At 47.8% G+C, this 26,250-nt stretch overlaps 1 protein-coding gene across 1 annotated transcript in view; it reads left to right on the forward strand.

The window, feature by feature from the left end:
• The window catches only part of ABCG4 (ATP binding cassette subfamily G member 4), a 37,907-nt gene extending 11,683 nt beyond the window's left edge, over window positions 1-26,224 (forward strand). Inside the window, exons 3-15 of the mRNA XM_087706533.1 lie at window positions 8,297-8,414; window positions 9,508-9,640; window positions 10,417-10,467; window positions 12,287-12,432; window positions 13,732-13,855; window positions 14,051-14,165; window positions 16,300-16,439; window positions 16,955-17,059; window positions 19,253-19,421; window positions 21,050-21,150; window positions 22,625-22,783; window positions 24,220-24,338; window positions 25,615-26,224. Of these exons, the coding sequence (XP_087562659.1) occupies window positions 8,297-8,414; window positions 9,508-9,640; window positions 10,417-10,467; window positions 12,287-12,432; window positions 13,732-13,855; window positions 14,051-14,165; window positions 16,300-16,439; window positions 16,955-17,059; window positions 19,253-19,421; window positions 21,050-21,150; window positions 22,625-22,783; window positions 24,220-24,338; window positions 25,615-25,840 (1,706 nt within the window). The 3' untranslated portion in view covers window positions 25,841-26,224. The remainder of the gene's footprint in view (window positions 1-8,296; window positions 8,415-9,507; window positions 9,641-10,416; window positions 10,468-12,286; window positions 12,433-13,731; window positions 13,856-14,050; window positions 14,166-16,299; window positions 16,440-16,954; window positions 17,060-19,252; window positions 19,422-21,049; window positions 21,151-22,624; window positions 22,784-24,219; window positions 24,339-25,614) is intronic.
• Window positions 26,225-26,250: the final 26 nt, after the last annotated feature.

Raw genomic sequence — 26,250 nt, forward strand, 5'->3', positions numbered from 1 at the left:
AGAGGGGGCCAGGGACGTATGCCAGTTATCAGCTCCCTTCAGAGTCAGACATCAGTGAGGCAGAAGAACAGCTGGAGCCTGTTCCCAGTGTGTGTGTGCGCAGAGTTGCCAGACGAAGGGAACAGCTAAAGAACGGGTGGACGTGGGAGTAAGGCCACAGGGGAACGATGAATGGCCCCTCCCAGAGGAAATAAAAGAGGAGCAGAAGGGGAGTGGAGTTTGCAGGAGACAAATAGTTTGCTTAATTGGTTCGTGACTCTCTGAGACTCCTTGCCAAGTTCTGCAGATATGGGCCTGGCAGCTCTCCAAGCCAGATAAGGTCTGTGACTGTAAATCCTCCTTCGAAAGACTTGGCTGGATGTGAATGAGCAGAATTCATAGTAAATTAATAAAAGGGTTTTTTTGTCGGGACTAGGAGTTTGTTTCATGCTCTCGGGACGCCTAGGTCAGAACACTAGTAAGGATGAGCAAGGGGAGACAGATATTCCCCCAAATCCTTCAGCTGTTTTCAACACAGACCCGGATATAATTCAGATTTCGGGATCCATCCTGGATTGATCACCGGGATCAGAGGTTTAGTCTTGCAAGTTTTGGGGGGTTTGTGTGTCTTCAAGGAACTTCTCTTTCTCCAGGGCGTGTGGCCCGGCTGAAGTATTTATGCAGTGCCTGGCGGTGTGTGGCTTTTAGTTGTTAATTAGGATGCTGATGCCCACGATTAAGTCCTACAACATTATCCTGGGACCCATATATCTGCCTTCAGATTCTTTGTCCAAACCAAGGCAGCTTCCCAAGGAATGGATCCGAGAGGGATCTTTCCCAAATGCCCCCATCCTTGTGGGCAGAACAAGAGATCCCTTCTCCGACCCTCTGGTCAGAGGCCCCTAGATCTGAATCCAGGAGCTGAAATCCTGAGTCTAGAGGCGAGGAGAGTCCTTCCAAAGACACGCTTAGCACATGCAAGAGACGTGTCCTTTGCCCCATTTCCCGGGGAAGAAAAAAACCAAACCCAGAACTCTTCAGATTCTGACGAGAAGAAGATAAATTTAGATGGCTTCCGCGCCCCCCCCCCTCCTCTGTCTGAGCTCCCTGGGGATCCTTTTCCTTCGTGGGTGAGTAGCAGAACGGTTCCTCATCTCCGAATCGGTGGGCAGAGTGCGGGGGAGATGCGGGAAGCGGCTGCTTTAATTAGTCTCTTTTCAACGGTGCCAGTTTTTAGTGCCCAGAAATAAAAGGAAGAACTGGGACTCCCAGGGGCTTAAGGTAGAAGAGCAGGGGTGGGTTTTAACCGGTCCGCGGCGGTCCCTGCGAACCGGTTGGTCGGCGAACCAGGAAGTAAGTAACTTCCGGGAACGGCGAAGGGCTCACCCGCCCGCCCGCGCTTCTTACCCGGTTTTGACGAGTTCTGCGCTTCCACGCCTGGGCAGGACGCATACAGTGCCTGCGCGATCCTCCAGGAGCAGCTGGAGCATCGCACAGATGCTAGTACGCATGCGTGCACCGCGCGCGTGCACGAGGACGCCGCTGGCCCCGTTCCAACCGAACCGGTTGGAACGGGGCGAGAAACCCACCCCTGTAGAAGAGTAACTGTTTTGCGAAGAACGGGAATGGGAGCAAAAGAGATCCATTCAGTGATGGAGATCAGCTTTTGCTCCGATTAATGACAGTGACAGTCTTCCGGGATTGTGTGGTCACATTTTTTGACCTTCCGACCAGCAAAGCCAAGATTCCTTTAAGAGCCGAGTTACTAACTTACGAACTGCAGTGGTTCACTTAACAGCTGTGACTAGAAAGGTTGCAAATGGGAGCAAAAACCACTTAACAAGGGTCTCACTTAACAACAGAAATCTCGGGCTCCGTCGTGTGGTTGCATGTTGATGACTATCGGTACAAATGAAGGAGGAACCAGTCCGGTGTGTTGTGGTTTTGCCACAGGGGAAAATTCCCTCTCGATAAATTGTTCTAAGTGTGAAGCAGTGCACCCACACCCATTGCAGTCATAGGTTGCTTCATGGCACCTCTTTTGTTAAAGAAGGTGTGATGCTTTGGCAAGCAGCAGAAGTTCAGCTCATGTCAACTCAGCTGGTTATCACCTTTAAAGCCCTACATGGCTTAGGACCCGAATATCTGCGAGACCGTCTCCTGCCACATACCTCCCTCAGACCAATAAAATCGCACAGGATGGGCCTTCTCCGGGTGTCTTTAACGGGACAAACCAAGCTCAGACAGTACCAGGGCTCCACCATTAGATCCGTCATCGATGATATTGCAAGATGTCAACGCAATCACAATATTGAAGGAAACATTTCGTCCGAGATGGAAGGGCGTTGGAGAGGGCCAGCCCGTATCTTCACCTCAAATATGGTGCCTTGTCCCCTTTCCCCTGATTAACAGGCTGATCCAAGATGATGGAATCAGGAAAGACAATTGCCACTCCAATTTTGGAAAATGTCATGCCAGATGTGAGTCATCCCATCTCATGAATCCTCAGGAGGGAAGGCAGATTTTTAGGAGATGATCTGATTTGATTACCTTCTGCAGTGTCATCATTCCGGAACCATGACATTATTTTCTGACAACTCTTCCACAAGTTCCCTTGGATCGGCGTCAATTCATCCCTGTGTACATACATTTGTAGGGAAACAAACCATGATTCTAGCCAAGGGAATGGGTGGGGAGGCCTAGTCAATCTTCACTGTAGTTTTTCTACCACAGGGGCGTCAAACTGGATTTCATTGAGGGCCACATCAGGGTTGTGTTTGACCTCGGGGGGGGGGCAGGGGGGGCATGGCCAATGTGACATCACAGGTGTCGGGGATGCCTGTGGTGGCCCAAGTGCTCTGCCAGAGAAACAGAGCCTCCCGAGCTCCGTTTTCGGCTGTGACGGCCTCCTCCTTCTCCTTCTCCTTCTCCTCTCCTTCTCCTCCTCCTCCTCCTCCTCCTCCTCCTCCTCCTTCCTCCTCCTGCTGTCCTCCAGGTTGGAGAAGAAGGATAGAGCTGATTTGCTAGAATTTCTTTCATAATAATAATTTGTTCTTGTTCTTGTTCTTGTTCTTGTTCTTGTTCTTGTTCTTCTTCTTCTTCTTCTTCTTCTTCTTCTTCTCCTCCTCCTCCTCCTCCTCCTCCTCCTCCTCCTCCTCCTCCTCCTCCTTCCTCCTCCTGTCCTTCAGGTTGGAGAAGAAGGATAGAGCTGATTTGCTAGAATTTCTTTCATAATAATATTTTCTTCTTCTTCTTCTTCTTCTTCTTCTTCTTCTTCTTCTCCTCCTCCTCCTCCTCCTCCTCCTCCTCCTCCTCCTCCTCCTCCTTCTTCTTCTTCTTCCTTCTCCTCCTCCTCCTCCTCCTCTGGTCTTCCAGGTTGGAGAAGGATAGAGCTGATTTGCTAGAATTTCTTTCATAATAATAATTTCTCCTCCTCCTCCTCCTCCTCCTCCTCCTCCTCCTCCTCCTCCTCCTCCTCCTCCTCCTCCTCCTCCTCCTCCTTCTTCTTCTTCCTTCTCCTCCTCCTCCTGTCCTCCAGGATGGAGGATAGAGCTGATTTGCTAGAATTTCTTTCATAATAATAATTTCTTCTTCTTCTTCTTCTTCTTCTTCTTCTTCTTCTTCTTCTTCTTCTTCTTCTTCTTCTTCTTCTTCTTCTTCTTCTTCTCTTCCTTCCTTCCTTCCTTCCTTCCTTCCTTCACACCAGGAGCCGAGAACCAAAGGCCTTTGAGCCTCTCTCTGGCCCCAGCTCAAAAAAACACAGCGAAATCCAATTCTGCAGAAAAGCCTTCGCCTCTCTGCTGAGCAGGATTTGCAGCTTGCAAGCGCCAGCCAGCCAGCGAGACAAGGTTACTGTCAGTCAATGAACCCGAGTAGCCGCCCACCTCGCTCAGCTGAGTGGCAGGTGCTGCGGCAGCCTTGTGGGGGCCCGTGGCGGCCCAAGAAGGGAGTGTGCACAAAGGTGTGTGTGTGTCTGTGTGTGTGTTTGTGTGTGGTGGTAGGAAGGCGGGGTCTCTCCAAGCATCCTCCACACTGACTGCAGAACCAGCTGACTGCGTTGCAAAAACCCACTGCGGCTGCTGTCCCGGAACCCCGAGGGAGGCGTTTGCTGCATGCTGCATGCATGCTGCAAGCTTAGCATGGAGGAGGCTTAATCTGCAGCAGGTTCAAACCCCTCCCCCTCCCTCTACCACCCGTTTTCAGCACCTCTGCTCCAGTCCAGAATGTTCTCCAGCCTGCCAGAGGTGGGAAGGGGCAGAATCCATAGGTGTGCAGGGGCTGTTTTTTCCAGGCGAAATATTTATTTTATGTTTCACATTTAAGAACCGTCCATCACCAAAAGGCTCCGGCCGGTGTCCGATAAAATATTAAAAGCATTAAAGAAAAACAGCATACAAAATTTAAAAGTTCCTTACTGGAACTGCATTCTTCATTTATGCCTTCTTTCTTAAATATAGCGTGAATCATCCAGCTCAGCATTTTATCCTTCTGAAGCCCCTAAAAGCAAGCTCTTTTTTCCTCTTACGCTGCTGTTTTTAATCTCTTTGGTGAATTTTAGAACTAGAAAAGGAGAGAAGCAGAAAATAGCTTTTGATTTACCATCTCTCTCTCTCTCCCTCTCATCTCTCTCTCTCTCTTTCATATCTCACTCTCTCTCTCTAAATTTCATTTCTCTCTCTCTCAAAATCTTTCTTTTTCTTTCTTTCCTTTTCTTTCTTTTTCTTTCTTTCTTTTTCTTTCTTTCTTTTTCTTTCTTTCTTTCTTTCTTTCTTTTTATTTCTTTCTTTTTCTTTCTTTTTCTTTCTTTCTTTCCTTCCTTCATTTCTTTCTTTCTTTTTCTTCTTTCCCTCTCTCTCTTTCTCTCTCTTTCTCTCTAAATTTCATCTCTCTCAAAATCTTTCTTTCTTTTTCTTTCTTTCTTTTCTTTTCTTCCCTGCCTTCCTTCCTTTGTTTCTCTCTTTCTTTTTCTTTTTCCCTCTCTTTCTCTCTAAATTTCATCTCTCTCAAAATCTTTCTTCTCCTTCTTTCTCTTTCTTTCTTCCCTTCTCTCTCTCTTTCTCTGTCTAAATTTCATCTCTCTTAAAATCTCTTTTTTCTGTCTTTCTCTTTCTTCCTTTTTCTTTCTTTCTTTCCTTCCCTCTCTCTCTCTCTCTCTCTCTCTCTTTTTCTCTCTCTCTCTCTCTCTCTCTCACACACACTCTCTCTCTCTCTTTCATCTCTCAATTTCATCTCTCTCTTTCTCTCTGGGCAATGAAGTAATAAAATGGCAATTAATAAATCCTGATTGCATTGATTGCCCTCAATGGAAAAGGCAAAAGGGGGACAGAAGCTTTATAAGAAATCTCTAAGATATGTATGAAACCTGAAGGCTTCAGGAAATAGGGCAGCATCGGATAGAATCAGAGCCTGAGGAAGGGAGTCTGATGCATTTGTAAGCCTGTAGTTTGCTTGCTGGAGGATAGTTATATAAATGAAAGAATCCCTTCTGGGACTTTTGCCACCCACGTCATAGACATCAAGTTGAACCTGAGATGTTCCAGCTTCCGTATATAGAGCAGTATTTCTCAACCTCAACAACTTTCAGATGGGGTGGATTTCAACTTCCAGAATTCCCCAGCCCAACCAGGTCCAGAATTCCCCAGCCCAACCATCACAATTCTGGTCTGTGTCCACAATAAAAGATGATAGAACTTCATCCAAGGTGGCGCAGTGGTTAAATGCAGCACTGCAGGCTACTGCTAGATCAGCAGGTCAGCGGTTCAAATCTCACTGGCTCAGGGTTGACTCAGCCTTCCATCCTTCTGAGGTGGGTAAAATGAGGACCCAGATTGTTGGGGGCAATATGCTGACTCTCTGTAAACCGCTTAGAGAGGCCTGAAAGGCCTATGAAGCGGTATATAAGTCCACTGCTATTGCTATTGCTATCCTTCTGCTCGGGATGGTCCAAGTCTCCTGACCCAACAAAGGGAAAGTGATGTTGATGCTTTGGCTCCCTCTAGTGGTGGTACCCTAGAATTGCTCCAGGTGGCCAATTTGACCATTTATTCAGGACGGGATTGATTTATGGAGGGCGCGCCTGCTTGAAATCCTTGAGTGACGACAGACAGAAATCTGGCATTTGCTCTCCAGAATTCCATCAAAGCCAGACATGCATTAGCTGGAAGTGGCCACATTCCCACAATTCTTCACGTGGGAGGAGAACCACTGTGGTGGCTCGTGACAACTTGAGAAGGGACCACGGAGGAATTGGGCATCCACCCGAAGGGCAGAGAAAACACAAGGGCCCAAAAATGTCTCTCTTCCTTTCCGTCACTTCTAGTGCAGCAAAAACCCATTAACCAAACCCGAGCAGCAAGAAAAATATGGATTTCCCATTTCTTGAGTTCGTGCAGTTGGGTTTCCGCAAATGCCCCTTTTGGCGTGGAGAAGAGCAATATCGATTGACTAAGCACTCGGGTGCGGTAGGAGACTCCTGTGGTCTTCAGTGAATGTTCTGGATCATGTCCGCCTTATATGCCTCCCTCCCTCCCCCAAGTCACTCGCGGTGATTCTAGGTCGCTTAGAGAAACCGATGATGATAACGTTATCTGTTTCAGTCGTGTCTGACTTGGTGGTTCTATGGGCCAGGTCTCTCCAGGGAAATAAACCCCCAATACAAACCCCAATTAACTCCCCACCCAGTGGTGAAATTCAATTTTTTTTACTACCGGTTCTGTGGGTGTGGCTTGGTGGGTGTGGCAGGGGAAGGATACCGCAAAATCCCCATTCCCACCTCCCTCCAGGGGAAGGATACTGCAAAATCCCCATTCCCACCTCACTCCAGGGGAAGGATACTGCAAAATCTCCATTCCCACCTCACTCCAGGGGAAGGATACTGCAAAATCTCCATTCCCACCTCACTCCAGGGGAAGGATACTGCAAAATCCCCATTCCCACCTCACTCCAGGGGAAGGATACTGCAAAATCTCCATTCCCACCTCACTCCAGGGGAAGGATACTGCAAAATCCCCATTCCCACCTCACTCCAGGGGAAGGATACCGCAAAATCTCCATTCCCTCCCCACTCCAGGGGAAGGATACTGCAAAATCCCCATTCCCACCTCACTCCAGGGGAAGGACACTGCAAAATCTCCATTCCCACCTCACTCCAGGGGAAGGATACTGCAAAATCTCCATTCCCACCTCACTCCAGGGGAAGGATACTGCAAAATCTCCATTCCCTCCCCACTCCAGGGGAAGGATACCGCAAACTCTCCATTCCCTCCCCACTCCAGGGGAAGGATACCACAAAATCTCCATTCCCACCCCACTCTGGGGCCAGCCAGAGGTGGCATTTGCTGGTTCTCTGAACTACTCAAAATTTCCGCTACCGGTTCTCCAGAACCTGCTGAATTTCACCTCTGCCCCAGCCCTTTGGAGGCAATAATGTAAGTCACCACTTGATGGGTTCCGTATCATTCTGATGTCCCCAGTTCCACCAGCAAATCATGTCTTTAGGGCCTTTTGAAAGAGCATCAAAGTGGGGGCCAATCTTATGCCCACAGGGATGCTGCTGCACAGGGATGGAGCCACTATGGAGAAGGCCCTTCTTCGTCCCACCAGGTGGACTTCCTTAAGAGAGAAGACTTATAGAGAATAAAATAGAATTCTTGGCCAAGCGTGATTGGACACACAAGGAATTTGTCTTTGGTGCAAATTCTCTCAGTATACATAAGGAGAATAAAATAGAATACATTCGTCAAGAATCATTAGGTACAACACTTAGTGATAGTCATAGGTTACTAATAAGCAATCAACCCATACTAGGAAACAAATAAAACAATATAAATTGTAAAGATACAAGCAACATGGTTATAATCATAACTAACTAATATATAGTCATAACTAATTAAGATGGTTATAGTCATAACTAACTAATATATAGTCATTAACTAACATAGTTACAGTCATAACTAACTGTAGCCATGACTAATTAAGATAGTTATAGTCATAACTAACAAATATATAGTCATAACTAACTAATTGGAATAATCATAACTGGAACTAACATCTTAGTTCCAATCTTATTCCCATAGGGATGGTGTTGCACAGCGATGGAGAAGGCCCTTCTTTGTCCCACCAGATGGACTTCCTTAGGAGACCTATAACATTTTATTTCCAATCTTCCTTCTGCAGGGATGATCTTCCACAGGGAGAGAAGGTCCTTCTTCTTGGTCCCACTAGATGGCTGGAAGAGATGACCAATGAATGAAAAAAGTCCACCCCCTTTGCTCACCAAGACTACTCAAGAACCTTCATCTTCCCATCTTTCTTCCAGGATACAAGACTTTGCTGAAATGTCTCTCTGGAAAATTTTGCCGGCGGGAACTGATCGGTATTATGGGACCTTCTGGAGCTGGGAAATCCACCTTGATGAACCTCTTGGCTGGATACCGGTGAGAAAAATACTTCTTTTGTGTGAAAAAGCTTGGATTTTTTTAAATGGGAAGATTTGGTCCTGTACCCAGACAAATGCCCAGATAACCTTCTTCATCATCTTCGGGTTGATATGATACAATCCTTGAATGCCTCATTGCCCACAACAACAGTGAAATAAACTGGAGAACCTCTCGACTCAAGTTTTGAGTTTAAACCTTCCAGATGTTAGCGGAGTGGGAGACCCCTCATCTCCCTGCTGAGCATCCTCTCCAGTGGTGGGTTTCAAAAATTGTTTGAACCTACTCTGTGAGTGTGGCCTCCTTTGTGGGAGTGGCTTGCCGCCCATGTGACCGGATATGAAGATGCCGACGACACTTGTCAGAACCACCTTAAATTACCTCGCACACAGCCCTGGCATGCATAAGAATAGGATGTAAAGTTGTTTTTTTAAAAGGCATCTTTGGTTTGCGTTAAAACAACTTCAACACACGGAATGTTCTGATTGCACCACAAACGCAGTAGTCATCCTTGCCTTTCACAGAGGCACTGAGTTTTATAAATAGGAGCATGATGGTGAAGAATAATCATATCCAAGGACCAGTGGTGGGTTTCAAAAATTTTTGGAACCTCTTCTGTAGGTGTGGCCTGCTTTCCGGGTCCACTGGTGGAACCTCTTCTAACCGGTTCGGTAGATTTGACGAAGCGGTTCTACCGAATTGGTGCGAACTGGTAGGAACCCACCTCTGATCCTCTCTCTAAAAATAAATTCTAGTCATTGAGTGAAGAATGAGCGAAAAGTTTAGGCTGTCTTAAAAAAAGCAGTGTTCAGTCCCAGAATTCTCAGTAATAAATGTACTGGTTGTGGAAATCTGAGAGTTGAAGTCCATATAGTTGGAAATGGCCAAAGTTAGGAAATCCACATCAAAGGCAGATAAGTTTAAGAACTTTCTAAGGCAGAGGTGTCCAACCTTGACAACCTTAAGACTTCTGGATTTCAACTTCCAGGATTGGCTGGGCTTGGGAATTCTGGGAGTTGAAGTCCACAAGCCTTAATGTTGCCCAGTTCTTAGTAGCATTAGATCTTCAACCTTCACTATGTCTTACTTTCAGGGAAACGGGCATGAAAGGCCAAATTTTTGTGAACGGACATCCGAGGGAGCTGCGCACGTTCCGTAAGATGTCGTGCTACATTATGCAGGACGATATGCTGATGCCCCATCTCACCGTGAGGGAGGCCATGATGGTGAGTTGTGGCCCGCCAGTGGCCAGCAGAGCTGGCAGCAGATTCGGACAGTGAGGAGGGTTGGGGAGGACCCTGGGCGAGTCCTGGAGTCTGAGGAAGGCTCTGAGGAGGGCTCTGAGTTGGATGCAGAGAGGGGGCCAGGGCCATCTGGGAATTATCAGTTGCCTTCGGAGTCAGACATCAGCGAGGCAGAAGAACAGCTGGAGCCTCTTCCCAGTGTGTGCATGCGCAGAGTTGCCAGACAAAGGGAAGAGCTAAAGAATAGAGGTTGACTTGGGAGTAAGGCCACAGATGGACGATGAATGACCCCTCCCAGAGGAAATAAAAGAGGAGCGAAAGGGGAGTGGAGTTTGCAGGAGACAATTAGTTCGCTTCATTGGTTCGTGACTCTCTGAGACTCCTTGCCAAGTTCTGCAGATATCGGCCTGGCAGCTCTCCAAGCTAGATAAGGTCTGTGACCATAAATCCTCCCTTGAAAGTCTTTGCTGGATGTGAATGAGGAGAATTCACAGTGAATTAATAAAAGGGGTTTTTGTCAGGACCAGGAGTTTGCTTCATGCTCTCGGTCAGAACAGGAGAAAAGCTTGCAACCCTGGAAAGGGAATTAAATAGAGACCTTTAACTGATGGGATGAAGCATCTGGGAGACCCATCAGGACACAGCTCACCTCCGGAAAAAAGGGTGCTGAACCCAGAGCTTTCCAAACCAATTGCCCCAATAATTCTGGAAGCAAAGCAAAAAAAAAAAATGAGATCCTTTCCTTTTTCTCCACTCAGGCTTCAGCCAACCTGAAACTGAACGAGAAGCAAGAAGTGAAGAAGGAGCTGGTAAGTTGGCATTTCTCGGTTGTCTTTGAAAGCTCAAGAAGCAGAGGTGGGGACATTCAGGGAAGCCCTTCCTGGCTGGTTTGGATTCCTAGCAAATGGACGGATGGATGTCCTCCCATCTCTTCCGCTTCCTTATCTGAGGAGGCTGCTCAGTTTGCAGCTGACGCCTTGATAAGTTTAAGCTAAGATCTTTGTTGACAGCCTGGGCTCTTCCCAAAGTGGTAAATGTAGCATCTGCTCAGGGGGGCTTGGCAGAGTCAGGAGTCTTCCATGGCTTTCTGTTGTGGCCTGGCAGGAGTCGTTAGAGCTGTCGCCAGACTCCGACAGCAAGGGGGCTGATGAGGTGGCCTTGGAGGAGGTGGAGGACCCTGGACAGGGTGTTGACGCCGAGCAGGGCGAGGAGAGACTGGGTGGCGGGGGAGCATTGGATCAAAGGAATGTTTTTATCTGTCCCGGCTCTTGCTGGCTGAGAGCCCAAAATAAGCTCAGATAAATGCTCTGGCAAAAGTAAAGTACCGCAAAACAGGATTATATAAACCAAATCACTTATCCAAGTGCTTTTTCTCGATGGTTGCAAACAAACGAAGAACTTGACTAGAACAGAAACAGAATGTTGACTTCTGCAACCAGGGCACCATCTGTCTTTTATCCGCAGGAGGAGATCCTAACGAGCCACAGCTGCTCGTTATCATCTCCTGCGAGTCCTCAATTGTTCCTTACGTGGTCAGCCCTTCTCCTGCGTGCATCCCGAAACCACTCACAGGAGGTTTCTGTGTCAGAGTCTGATAGCAGCTCCAAAGGCTCCTACCGAGCCACAACAGCTTTCTGTCTAAGAGAGGGAATAAGGAGAGGCAAGAGGCTGAAATCATAGCCATTCAGTACGTGTCCCAACCGTCTGGGGTTTGATCTGAATTGGTCTGCCTCTGTTGAGATGCATTTCATGACCCTCTGTTTCTTAAATTTAGCATATTCAGGATGAGTGGACATCAACTCTCAGAAGTCCACAAATCCAGTGGACCAGTGTCTTTAAGATGGGTGGGCTTCAGCTCCAGAAATCCACAGATCCAATGGACTGATGTCCTTAAGATGGGTGGACTTCCTCACGCTGGCGGAGGAATTCCGGGAGCTGAAGTCCACAGTTCTTAAACTAGACACAAGGACAGTTTTTCCCCCGAGCCCCATCCCTCCGCTAAACAAATAATTCCCTCACCACTGTCAAACCATTCACTAAAGCTGCATTACTATTACTATTAGTCTTCTCATCGTTTCTATCACACATCTCCTCCCACTTAGGAGTGCAGGATTCTAACCTTGTTGCTTCTATCCTTACGATTTATATTGATATTGTTTCCTGATTGTTTATTTGTACCCTATAACTATCATTAAGTGTTGTCCCTTATGATTCTTGATGAATGTATCTTGTCTTTTTATGTACACTTGAGAGCATCTGCACCAAAGACAAATTCCTTGTGTGTCCAACCACACTTGGCCAATAAAGAATTCTATTCTGTTCTGTTCTGTTCTGTTCTGTTCTATTCTATTCTATTCTATTCTATTCTATTCTATTCTATTCTATTCTATTCTATTCATTCTTTATTTCTTATTCTATTCTATTCTATTCATTCTTTATTTCTTATTCTATTCTGTTCTATTCTATTCTATTCATTCTTTATTTCTTATTCTATTCTACTCTACTCTACTCTACTCTACTCTACTCTACTCTACTCTACTCTACTCTACTCTACTCTACTCAAGTTACTGAGAAACATTGGCCTAAAGCTATGGCCCTTTGTCATGGGAATTCTTTTTCTGCCATCAGGTGAACGAGATCTTGACAGCCTTGGGACTCCTGGAGTGTGCCCACACCCGCACCTCCTCTCTCTCCGGAGGACAACGCAAGCGACTTGCCATTGCCCTTGAGTTGGTCAACAATCCTCCAGTTATGTTTTTTGATGAGCCCACCAGGTAAGTGACAGACCCCCCACCTCTGGTCCCTGCCTACATCTAGGGGAGGACTGAGACCAGTGGTGGGATTCAATTTTTTTTACTACCAGTTCTGTGGGCGTGGTTTGGTGGGCATGGCAGGGGAATATAGCAATAGCAATAGCAGTGAGACTTATATACCGCTTCATAGGGCTTTCAGCCCTCTCTAAGCGGTTTACAGAGTCAGCATATCGCCCCCACAGTCTGGGTCCTCATTTCACCCACCTCGGAAGGATGGAAGGCTGAGTCAACCTTGAGCCAGTGAGATTTGAACCACCGAACTGCAGATAACAATCAGCTGAAGTGGCCTGCAGTACTGCACCCTAAGCACTGCGCCACCTCTGGATACTGTAACATCTCCATTCCCTCCCAATCAGCTGGATCTCGGGACGCAGAGAATAGATGGGGGAGGGGGCGCCGGACAAGTCATGAGGTAGTATTTGCTGGTTCTCCAAACTACTCAAAATTTCCGCTGCCAGTTCTCCAGAACTGGTCAGAACCTGCTGAATCCCACCTCTGGCTGAGACTCTTTCCTCTCGTCCCTGGGCCTGGTTTGATCTTGCAGAACATTGGCGAGAATCCTCCAAGAAATTGGTGGGATGTTGTGGTAGGACCAGAACTTGTAGAAGAAATCAAGGACGCTTTGGGTTCGGAGTCAAAAGCTTAAAAAAAAAACACAATCCCGCTTTCCCAAGGGGAAAAGAAACAGGACTGTTATAGAAATGTGCAGTGGAAACACAAAGGTTGTGGCCCCAGTCTAGAGTTCCACCTCACCCCCAAAGGAGAAGGCAGCCTCTGTCCTTGTGCCCCATGGCCCATAGTGGCTTTATCTGTGAAGTAACCATCCTCTGCTACCAAATGTGATGTTCCCGCGGGTCGTCCATGAGGCCAATGTGGAGAAAAGACACGGACACGATCTTTCTCGGGATGGAGAGACCCAGATTGGGGGTCTGGAAGCCCCTTTTATTGAGATAGGACAAAGGCAGGAGGAGCAATCAGCATGTGATTAAAAACAGCCTGTAAAAGTACAATTTCTAATCTACTGCTCAGGGAAGTTCTGTCTACTATATATGTTCAAATCCTGGGCGTCATTGGTAAGGCACATCTAGAGTGAACCTTATGGAGCACTATCAGGATGTTATGTTATGTAGGAGTTTGTTTTTTCCTATGTGGTTCAGTGTGGCCGCGCATGCCCTGTTATGCACTGGGCCATGGGTGACCGCTACACCTACACAAGGAATTATATTACAACATTTATCCTCTCTTTTTCTGCCTCTCCAGCGGACTGGATAGCATGTCCTGCTTCCAGGTGGTTTCCCTCCTGAAATCCTTGGCCCAGGGCGGCCGAACCATCATCTGCACCATCCACCAGCCCAGCGCTAAGCTCTTTGAAAAGTTTGACAAGGTGAGGCCTTCTGCGGGGCTCCGGAATGCCCGGGGAGCCAGGACGGTGCCCGAATGGCAGAAGGACGCCTGAAGGGCTTAGAACTCCTGTGGGGCAGGAGTTCACCATTGTGGAACTCCTTGCTTTGAGGCTCCCGTGTGAACACTTCCCTTATTGCACTCAGGATTCGCACTTTCCCTTCTTCTTTCTTTCCAGCTCTACATCCTCAGCCAAGGCCAATGTATCTTCAAGGGAGGTGTGTCCAACCTCATCCCGTATCTAAAGGGGCTTGGCTTGCATTGCCCCACCTACCATAACCCGGCTGATTTCAGTAAGTCATGTTGGCCATAGATGGCTTTTGCATCTGCCAGAGTTAAGAGATGCATGGCATGGTCCTTTCTTAGCAGGGGTAGCAATAGAAGTTAGACATATACCGCTTCATAGGGCTTTCAGCTCCCTCTAAGCGGTTTACAGAGTCAGCATATCGCCCCCACAGTCTGGGTCCTCATTTCACCCACCTCGGAAGGATGGAAGGCTGAGTCAACCTTGAGCCGGTGAGATTAGAACCGCCAAACTGCAGATAGCAGTCAGCTGAAGTGGCCTGCAATACTGCATCCTAACCACTGCGCCACCTCGGGATGGGTTGCTGCCGGCGTTACCGCTAGTTTGCTTCACGCATGTGGTGCTCGCGCATGCGCAGTTGCCTGCAAATTGTTCTGCGCATGCGCGGAACATTGTAAAATGACAAAAAATGCCAGCAATGGCAGGGGCGACCAGGGAACCGGTTAGGGGGCATGGCCAGCCTGCCATCCCTACCAGTTTGGCAACCCAGTCCCAATTGCCGCTACCGGTTCTCCTGAACTGGTGCAAATTGGTAGCAACCCACCTCTGTTTCTTAGGAACTTGTAGTAGTAGGTCGGCACTTTGTTCCGTCTGAGCTAGACAGTCACCCCCTAATGGGAGAGATCTCTCTTGGGTTTCAGGCAGATGTTCACCAACCTTATCTGGACATGCTGAGTACTTTTTTGAGGATCTCCTGAACATCTGGCTGTCTAGTGATGGCTTGATCTGAAGTCGTCCACCAGATGGGAATTGAGGGCCAGAGGCTTGGATCTAAGAATGACTTTCAGGAACTTCTTTGTGGGTTCCCTATTAGGACTCCTGAGTGGTCCTTGACAGAAGACATGAAACAATATTGGATTAGGAAGCTATTTTGATCCAACCCATCATAGAACAGAATATATAATGGAATGGAGTGGAATGGAGTGGAGTGGAGTGGAAGGGAAGGGAAGGGAAGGGAAGATATGGAATGGAATAATGGAAGGGAAGGGAAGGGAAGAGAGGAGGGGAGAGGAGAAGAGAAGAGAAGATATGGAATGGAATAATGGAATGGAATGAAAGGGAAGGGAAGAGAGGAGAGGAGAAGAGAAGAGATGGAATGGAATAATGGAATGGAAGGGAAGGGAAGGGAAGAGAGGAGAGGAGAGGAGGAGAAGAAAAGAGAAGATATGGAATGGAATAATGGCATGGAATGGGATAGAGTAGAGTAGAGTAGAGTAGAGTAGAGTAGAGTAGAGTAGAGTAGAACGGAACGGAACGGAACGGAACGGAACGGAACGGAACAGAACAGAATTAGTCCATTTCTGGAAGCCACCAGAGAAGGCTAAAATCTGCATCCCTTTCTTAGGACCTTCCATTCAATGATGTCTTACAATGGGGAATTAATCCTCCCTGTGGGGAATAGGCCCAATACCAAAGCAGCAGCTCAGAAGCTCAGGGTTCAAAATGTCTCCTTGGCCACCCCTATTTTAAATTGTTTCTAATGACCCAAGAGCCTTGTGTTCTCACATATCTACATGTACAAAAGCCAAGTACCACTCACTCATCACGAAATCTCCAGAACCGTAAAGCTTACAAACTTGAAATTTGGCACGTATGTTCCTCTCGGCTTCTAGGTGCTCACTAAGTAAGGATTTTTTTAAATGACCATCACATCATTAGTTTCTCATACAGTAATTAACATGCTCTGATGCTAAGGAGTTCTACTCCCCCTCCCCACCTGAAAAGAACTCTGTTCCAACTGCCAGTTGCCTCACATTCCGTTACCTCAGTTCAAACTGGCAGACGTTCCTCTCCTTCACTCCGGAGTGGTCTGGTGCTCCTTACAGTACTAAACGTCGATACCTCACCAAAATGTCTATGCTTTCCACTTATGGAACTGCTTCCGAACTTAAGGCGGCGGGAGCGATATTCCCTTATGTGTTTCAATCACCAACCACCACTGAGCCAACAGATTGAACCGGAGTGAACTAGATTTCTCTTGATGGGTGTGTGTGGAGTGCTGAACCTTATCGCTGATTCATGAAAATTAAAAAAATAATAATGATTCTTAGCATGGGAAGGGTGAGGAGAGATGAGCGTCTCTTGGCAGAAGCATGAGCCTCCCTCTGTCTTCCCCACTGCAGTCATTGAGGTGGCCTCAGGGGAGTATGGCGATCTCAACCCACTCCTCTTCCAAGCCGTCCAGAATGGGCTGTGCACCATGGAGGAGAAGAAGAGCAGTCCAGAAAAGATGGATTCCTTGGTGCCAGAACCCTGCGTGGCGGTGAGTGATCTACAGAGGGCGGGGGGGAGGTTCTTTGACAGCTGGAGGCCCCCAAGACATCAGCGCCATGTTAGGCTAGGTGAGGGCAGCTGTGCTACTCCGAAGGTTGTTCTGTTTCCATTCGCCCTCTCTTTTTTTTAACCAGTTGAGGTGCACCATCTTGTGTGTGGCTTGGAAAAGGTGTCATAAATCTGGGGGCCCCAAACCCCAGTCCATAGATTGGAACCGATCTGTGGCATGCCAGAAACTGGACCACGCCAACAAGCAAAGCCCCATCCATGGGATGCAGGCAGCATGTAAAAACACGCAACCCTGCGGTCTGCAGAAAAACCTCTCTCCACGGAACCGGTCCCTGGGCCCCCAAAAGTTGGGCCTCTGTCATTAAGTCAGAGTTGGAGATCACTAGAATTGTTGTAGTTTTTATTAACCTCCAATTTCTCTCTGTCTCTCTCTCTCTCTCTCTCTCTCTCCCTCCCTCCCTCCCTCCCTCTCTCTCTCTCTCATCCTTTACTCAGCCCCAGGATTTGGATCATATCGAGAGTCACACCTTTGCTACTAGTACCCTGACTCAATTTTGCATCCTCTTCCACAGGAGCTATATTTCCATCCTAAGAGACACGGTAAGGGGCCAGGGATGAAGAAACTAGATGGATGGATGGATGGATGGATGGATGGATGGATGGATGGATGGATGGATGGATGGATGGATGAAAGGAGATGGGAATGAGATGGAGGAAGGGAGGGGGGAGGGAGGGAGAGGAAGATGAGTATAAAAAGAAAGGAAGGAGGAAGGAAGGAGAGAGAGGAAGATGGGAATGAGATCGAGGGAGGGAAAGGAAGGAGGGAGGAATATGGGAATGAGAAGGAAGGAGGAAGGCAGGAAGGCAGGAAGGCAGGAAGGCAGGAAGGCAGGCAGGCAGGAAGGAAGGAAGGAAGGAAGGAAATAGTAGAAGGAAGGCAGTCAAGGAAGGAAGGAAGGAAGGAAGGGAAGGAGGGAGTGAGACATGTCTCTGTGTTTTGCATCACTAATACTTTCTGACTTCAGTTGCTGTGACATCTGGAATATCTTTGGAGCTTTTAGGATGCAGACATAGGAGGGTCTCCCGGAGGGTCAAAAACGGTCAGGCTGGTGGCCATAAAAACCATAGAATCCCACCCATGGTTTATATGTGTTGTGGCCAGCAACTTGACTTTTGTTAACACACGTGCATGCACACACACACACACACACACACACACACACAGAACACACACACACATTGCAATGAACACTTCTAAGATAAAGCTGCTATTTGGGTCTCCAACCAGGCAGATTCCCCTCGCAGAGACTCAAGCTCCAGGACTAGATCATCGTGGTTTTTTTTAAAAAAAATTCCTTCCCAGCCTATTTATTTATTTATTTATTTATTTATTTTTAAACAATGGCACCATTTTCTCCGTCCTGGTCCAGCCCAAGATTCTGGCTGGCTTTCATCTGAGATGAATGTTTGATAGGTTACTTGCATTTTACCAAGTAATAATAAGGAGTATTTTGCGCCGGGTGCGGTGAAGAGAGGCTGGGATCATACGGCACAAATCCTCTTTATTCTTCATCTTGTTCAGAGGTTTTTAACGAGCTCCTTGAGCAGCCCTGGGCAGCCTGCCAAAATGCGATTTCCTCGCCACCATCAAGAGCAGGAAAATGAAAACGTTGCGTCCATCAGCTTCTGAAAACGGGAGGAGACCCTAGAGATTGGGGTGCTTCTCACCCATCGCCACACTGGGATAAACTGGGCGACTGGCTTTCTCAACCCCACCTGTGGTGGGGAGCCAGCCATTGTAGTTGCCCAATCAGTGCTGTGGCTTTTCCTCATGTTGTGGCCCGCCAGTGCAGAATCGGACAGTGAGGAGGTTGGGGAGGAACATGGGCCGGTCCTGGAGTCTGGAGAAAGTTCAGACGAGGGCTCCGCGTCGGAGGCAGAGAGGGGGCTGAGGCCATCTGGCAGTGATCAGGTGCCTTCAGAGCAGAGGTGGTTTTCCTACTGGTTCGGCCCGGTCGGATGAGTAGGTAGTAGCTCGGCCTGCCACACCCATGAACCGGTTCTCGGTGCGCTGCCACCATTTTGTTTTTTGCTTCTGCACATGTACAGAAGCATTTTTAGTACAGCGCATGTGTGCATAATGCGCATCAAGTGCACACCCGAAGCACATACCTGAGCAAACTGGCAATAGTAGCAGCCGGAATCCACTCCTGCTTCGGAGCTCGACAGCAGTGAGGCAGAGGAACAGCTGGAGCCTGTTCCCAGTGGGCGCATGCGCAGAGCTGCCAGAAGACAAGGACAACTAAGAAATCAGGATCGACTTGGGAGTAAAGCCACACCTTGGAGGTGATTGGCCCCTCCCCATAGGAAATAAAAGAGGAGCAAACGGGGGATTTGCAGGAAACAGATCATTTGTTCGGTCGTTTGGTCGTTAGATTCGTTTCAGGAGTGTGAAGATCTGTCCCTGAATCTCAGGGACTCTGTGCCCAGCCTTTCCTTGCACAGCACCTCCATCGGAAACTATTGACACGGCAGCTTTCCAAGGTAAATAAGGTCTGTGGTCATAAATACTCCTTTGAAAGACTGTTTGCCAGGCCTTTGCTGAATGTGAATGAGAGGAATCCACATTTGTTTAATAAAAGGGGCTTTGCCAGGACCAGGATTCTGCCTCCTGCTTTTTGGGGAAGCCTCGGTCAGAACAAGATGTTCTGATGCTTTGCCAAAGGAGATAAAAGTATCTTTCGCAGGAAAATCTTTTCCTAGCTGACTTACGGATCTTCTTATTCTGCACAGCTCCTCACCCACCTGCGGTTCATGTCACACATCTGCACGGGGGTGTTGATCGGCCTGCTCTACCTACACATCGGCAACGATGCCACCAAGGTCTTCAACAACACCGGCTTCCTGTTCTTCTCCATGCTGTTCCTCATGTTTGCTGCTCTGATGCCCACAATTCTGACATGTGAGTTGGGGGGGGGGTGTCTCCTTGTGGAAGAACAGCCTGGCATCTTTAGGGCTCTTCTGGGTGAGACACATGGGTGACACCAGGAAGAAGGAAAATCTGGAGCTTTCCAGGTGTTGACCTAGAGAGGATGGGAGAGTTTCTGCAGAAGAAGAATTAGATCTTCGCGACTTCGTTTATTTTCAGGAGGACATGACGTCTTCTAGTTGGGCCCCCCACATTTTTTTAAACCTATTTTTGGGCCTCCAAGCCTTGCTGTTGAGATAGTGATATACCGTGTTTTTCGGAATATAAGACTCACTTTTCCCCCCCTTAAAAGAGGGTGAACATTTGGGTGCGTCTTATACACCAAATGTAGCTCTGCCCACTGCTGTCCCCCACTCTTCGGCTTCTGCCTTCCAGCAATTTGCCTCCTTGCAGCAAACAGCCTGTTTCAGTTTCAGTCTAGCCTGATTGGCACAAGGAGAAAAAAAAATCTTCCTCTGCCTCCCAGCAATTTGCCTCCTTGCAGCAAACAGCCTATTTCAGTTTCTGCTTCAGCACAGACTGATTAGTACAAGCAGCTGATTGTCTGTTGGATTGGCCTCCCAACGATCAGCTGTTTCAGGCTGTAGGGATTGTCATTGCCTATTGCCACCTCCATGCATCTTGCCTGCATTTTGGGTCTCCGTGCACCCCATTTTCCGCCCATTCCAATCTCCGCTACCTGGAATGGGTGGAAAATGGGGCACATGGAGGCCAAAAATGGGGCATGCGGAGGCTGAAAACAGGATGCGGAGGGCGAAAATGGGGCACGGAGGCGGCAATCGGCTATGGCAATCCCTGCAGTCTGAAACAGCTGATGGTTGGGAGGCTGATCCAACCGACAATCAGCTGCGTGTGCTAATCAGGCTGTGCTGAAAATGAAAAGGGCCGTTGGCTGTTTGCTGCGAGGAGGCAAATTACTGCGAGGCAGATTTCTTTTTTCTTGTTTTCCTCCCCAAAAGCTAGGTGCATCTTATACTCCGAAAAATACGATAACTGGGGAGTGGGAGGGCTAGCGGTTCTGGAGTTCTTGATCAATGAGAGGAATTGGGAGGGCTGAATAAATCCTGTTAATCCAACTTTTCTTTTTCCTCGCAAAGCAATCAAACAGATGCACTAAGCTCCTGAAAAGCTTAACGTATAAACAAACATTGAATCGCGGAGTGGGGGAGGGCTGGGAATTGTATCGCTGCGAAACTGGGGAATGGATGGGGGTTATCGAAGGCCGAATATGGCATTTTCAGGATCCTGCCTTGGCGTGCATATTTTCCAGGCCAAGCCAAGACAGAAGGATCATTTTATTACAATTTATCAGATTACTAGCTGTATACCCGTGCTTCGCAACGAAACTATACGATTGGGCAATGCAGGAGAAATCCGGTTCACTCCGGTTCAATCCTTGGTGGCTCGTTGGTGGTCGGTGATTGAACCACATAAGGGAATATTACTCCTGCTGCCTTCCTCCCCCTGGGTGGATATACACTGTTCTTTTCAACTCCCTCCCCCATCTCCCTCCCTCTCCTTCCCACCCTCCTTCTCTCTCTCTCTCTCTTTCTCTTTCTCTCTCTCTCTCCCTCTTCCTCTCCCTCTTTCTCTCTCTGCAGTCCCCCTCGAGATGTCCGTCTTCCTGCGGGAACATCTCAACTACTGGTACAGCCTAAAAGCCTATTTTCTGGCCAAAACTGTAGCAGATATTCCTTTTCAGGTAAGCACTTCCTCCTGACCCCCAGGGGTCCACTGCTTTTTACAGCTTGATAGAAGGCCAAGTTTCAACAGGTGCCGCTGAACGTAGAGGTAATCCTTTATTTACAATTACAATTAGAATAGCAGAGTTGGAAGGGACCTTGGAAGTCTTCTAGTCCAACCCTCTGCTTAGGCAGGAAACACTACGCCACTTCAGACAAATGGATATCCAACATCTTGTTAAAAACGTCCAGTGTTGGGGCATTCACAACTTCTGGAGGCAAATTGTTCCACTGATTAATTGTTCTCAGTGTCAGGAAATTTCCCCTTAGTTCTAGGTTGCTTCTGTCTTTAATTAGTTTCCACCCATTGCTTCTTGTTCTACCCTCAGGTGCTTTGGGGAATAGTTTGACTCCCTCTTCTTTGTGGCAGCCCCTGAGATACTGGAACACACCTATCATGTCTCCCCTAGTCCTTCTTTCCATTAAACTAGACCTACCCAGTTCCTGCAACCGTTCTTCAAATATTTTAGCTGCCACTTAGGCACTTCCATCACCAAGTGATGCGATTGTTAAGTCAACCGTGCCTGATTTTATGACCTTTCTTTGCCATGGTCATTAAGCAAATTTGGTTTTCTCTCCCCTCGTTGCTTATTGGGAAAGTCACCAAATGGCCATCACAAGACCCCGGGATGATACAACCTCATCAATACAAGCCAAGTATCTGAATTTTGATCATGTGACTCAGTGGTAGGTTTCAAAAATTGTTTAGAACCTACTCTGTGGGTGTGGCCTCCTTTGTGGGAGTGGCTTTCCACCCATGTGACCGGATGGGAGTGGCTTGCCGCCCATGTGACCGGATATGAAGATGCCGACGACACTTGTCAGAACCACCTTAAATGACCTCACACACAGCACTGGCATGCATAAGAATAGGATGTAAACTTGTTTTTAAAAGGCATCTTTGGTTTGCGTTAAAACAACTTCAACACACGCAATGTTCTGATTGCACCACAAACGCGGTAGTCATCCTTACCTTCCACAGAGGCACTGAGTTTTATAAATATGAGCATGATAGTGTAGAATAATCATATCCAAGGACCAGGGGTGGGTTTCAAAAATGTTTGGGCCCTCTTCTGTAGGTGTGGCCTGCTTTCCAGGTCCACTGGTGGAACCTCTTCTAACCGGTTTGGTAGATTTGACGAACCGGTTCTACCGAATAGGTGCGAACTGGTAGGAACCCACCTCTAATGTGACTGCAGGACACTGTGATGGTCATGGGAGAGCTGGGGAAAAGTCCTTCAGTGCTGTCCTAACTTTGGCTATTAAACAAATGGTCATACGTTGAGGACCATCTGTGGTGATGGAGCCAAGGGTTGGTTGCTTCCTTTGGTGGAGGATGTTGGCCTCCCCTTAACTGAGAGACATTTCAACCAATACTTTATTCTGAAGGACAGATCCTTCTTCATTGGTCCCCCCTTCCCGCTTCTTCTGCAGATCATCTGTCCCATCACCTACTGTAGCATCGTCTACTGGATGACCGGCCAGCCTCCCGAAGCGATCCGCTTCCTACTCTTCTCAGCGTTGTCCACCTCCACCGCCTTGGTGGCCCAATCTGTGGGTCTTTTAATCGGAGCAGCGTCCAGCTCCCCACAAGTGAGTCTACAAGCACCATGGTCCAGAGTGGTTCGGGAGCCCCTCTTGATGGGGAGGAGAACTCAACGTTGTTATCCCGGAGTTCTAATGTGATCACACCCAAAAAGAAATTAAGGATCAAAAAAAGAGAGAGCCAAGTTGTAAGATCTAATCAAAGTCCTTCTTAAATATATATGGATCGATAGATGGATAGATGGATAGATGGATAGATGGATAGATGGATAGAGATAGATATGTTGCATTTGTGCTGACAAATAAATAAAGGGAGACTAGTATAGATCTGTTTCAAGCTATTTAGCTCTCATCAGCTAGCCATACCCTTACTGGGATTCGAACCTGGGCTGTATTACATATCAGGCAGTTATATTAGCCACTAAACCACAGGCTCTCTTCCTTTATCAACTAGGCCAGGGAATTAGGTATGTATTATGTGGCTAGCTGATGAGAGCTAAATAGCTTGAAATAGATCTATACTAGTCTCCCTTTATTTATTTATCAGCACCAATACAACACAAATGTAACAAAGGCAACAGTAAAAATATTGGGTTTCTGTCGTGATGGTCTCTTGTGATGAGCCGATAGACAGAGAAAGGAAGCAGTCTGCTTCCTCCCATATTTGGGCATACCAGGGGTTGTACATACATACATACATACATACATACATACATACATACATACATACATACATACATACATTAAAGCAAGCGGCTTCGCACACATCACACAGACACACGCACAAACACACCCTTTGCAGGGATTGCCATTGCTTATTGCTGCCTCCGCGCATCCCATTTTCAGCCTCCACATGCCGTGTTTTCAGGCTCCGTGCGCTGCATTTTCTGCCCGTTCCAGGCAACGGGGATTGGAACGGCGGAAAATGGGGTGCGCAGGGACTGAAAACGGGATGCACGGAAACAGCAATAGGCTATGGCAATCCCTGCAGTCTGAAACAGCTGATGGTCGGGAGGCCGATCCAACCAACAATCAGCTGCTTGTGCTAATCAGGCTGTGCAGAAGCTGAAACAGAAAGCGGCTGTTTGCTGTTTGCTGCAAGGAGGCAAATTGCTGGGAGGCAGAGGCCAAAGGGTGAAGGCCGGTGGGTGGGAGGGGCTACATTTGGTGTATAGGACGCACCCAAATTTCCACCCTCTTTTAGGGGGGGGGAAGTGCGTTTTATACTCCGGAAAATACAGCAGACAAATCACCGTCCTGAACCTCAGAACTAAGGACATAAAACAGAGGCGTCTGCTTAAAACCTGCTCTCCTCTCCTGTCTCTTGGGACAATCCCAAGGCCTACCTGGCTTGGGATGGTGGACTCCAATCTCTGGGAGGCTGGTTTACATATCCAGATTAGAAAACCTGAGTTTTCAACCTCCATCACGGTTCTCTTCCAACCATCTTACCCATCTCTTTTCTCCCACCATGTTCCTCCCAGGTGGCCACTTTCGTAGGTCCGGTTTCATCCATTCCAGTCCTTCTCCTCTCCGGCTTCTTTGTCAGTTTCAAGACCATCCCTACCTACCTGCGGTGGAGCACCTACGTCTCTTACGTCAGGTAAGGGCTTTGGCAAAGAGAAGCACCTGGAGCTCCCTTCAGCTCAGGCTGAGATCCCGACAGCTTCGGGCTACGGTCACAGACATCCAGCGGAAGCCATGATGACGATGATGACAGCACATCATTGTCTCATGATCATTCAAATAACATGGCTTTTGTAATTTGGAGACTACATGGAAAGGAAACCAGATAGATAGCATTCGCTCTCTCTCTCTCTCTCTCTCTCTCTCTCTCTCTCTCTCTCTCTCTCTCTCTCGTGTCTGTCTGTCTATCTGTCTACCTATCTATCATCTATACTCTCTCTCTCTCATCCTATCCTATTCTATCCTATCAATCTATTATCTACCGGTATCTACTAGTTCATCCATCCATCCAACCATCCATCCATCCATCCATCCATCCATCCATCCATCCATCTATCTACAGTATCTATCATCTCCCGGTATCTACCAATCCATCCATCCATCCATCCATCCATCCATCCATCCATCCATCCATCTATCAACAGTATCTATCATCTCCCAGTATCTACCAATCCATCCATCCATCCATCCATCCATCCATCCATCCAACCATCCATCCATCCATCCATCCATCCATCCATCCATCCATCCATCCAACCATCCATCTATCTACAGTATCTATTATCTCCCGGTATCCATCCATCCATCCATCCATCCATCCATCCATCCATCCATCCATCCATAGTATCTATCATCTCCCGGTATCTACCAATCCATCCATCCATCCATCCATCCATCCATCCATCCATCCATCTACAGTATCTATCATCTACCGGTATCTACCAATCCATCCATCCATCCATCTATCAACAGTATCTATCATTTCCCGATATCTACCAATCCATCCATCCAACCATCCATCCATCCATCAATCCATCTATCTACAGTACCTATCATCTCCCGGTATCTACCAATCCATCCATCCATCCATCCATCCATCCATCCATCCATCCATCTACAGTATCTATCATTTCCCGGTATCTACCAATCCGTCCGCCTGTCCGTCCGTCCGTCCGTCCAACCAACCAACCAACCAACCAACCAACCAACCAACCAACCAACCAACCAACCAACCAACCAACCAACCATCCATCCATCCATCCATCCATCCATCCATCCATCCATCCATCCATCCATCCATCCATCCATCTATCTATCTATCTATCTATCTATCTATAGGTCCATTTTCGGAAGGACCCTTATTCCACTTCCCCTGTAGCTCCCTTTACACTCTCTCCTCTGCTCTGCCTCAGGTACGGCTTTGAAGGCATCATCCTCACCATCTACTCCATGGACCGTGGAAATCTGGACTGCACAGAAAGCGATTGCCCCTTCCAGGACCCAGCCAAGATCCTGAAGGAGTTGGATGTGGAAGAAGCCAAACTGTACCTCGACTTTGCAATCTTAGGCGTTTTCTTTTTCGTCATCCGCCTCCTGGCTTACCTCACCCTCAAGTACAAGGTGAAGGCAGAAAGATAAGAGGGGAGACGGACCCAGTTCCTGATGCTGTGGGACAGACACAGCCAGCCAGGCAACGCCCTTCCCATCACTGCCCTCCTGCCCCGAATGGAACCTCTGCGGGCTTCAGGTCAAAGAGGGAGACGCCGGAGAGCTGGTGACCCCTTCAGCTTGGCCAAAGACGGATGAAATATTTCAGAACTGTTTTAACCTACATTCTTCATGACAAATAAGGCTTCCTCCCTCCTTTTCTTACCCCCTTTCCTTCTTTCCCTTCCTCCTTCCTCTCCTCTTTATTTCCTTCTTTCTCATCTTCCTTCCTCCCTTCCTATTACCTTCCTTCCTCTCCTCCCTCTCCCCATTTTCCTTCCTCTTCTTTCTATTTCCTTCCTCTCCTTCCCATTTTCCTTCCTTCTCACCTTACTTTCTTC

The sequence above is a fragment of the Thamnophis sirtalis genome, unplaced genomic scaffold, assembly GCF_051295495.1.
Source record: "Thamnophis sirtalis isolate CommonGarterSnake01/CBP01778 unplaced genomic scaffold, rThaSir2_p1.2 scaffold_2, whole genome shotgun sequence".
Taxonomy (NCBI): Eukaryota; Metazoa; Chordata; class Lepidosauria; order Squamata; family Natricidae; genus Thamnophis; species Thamnophis sirtalis.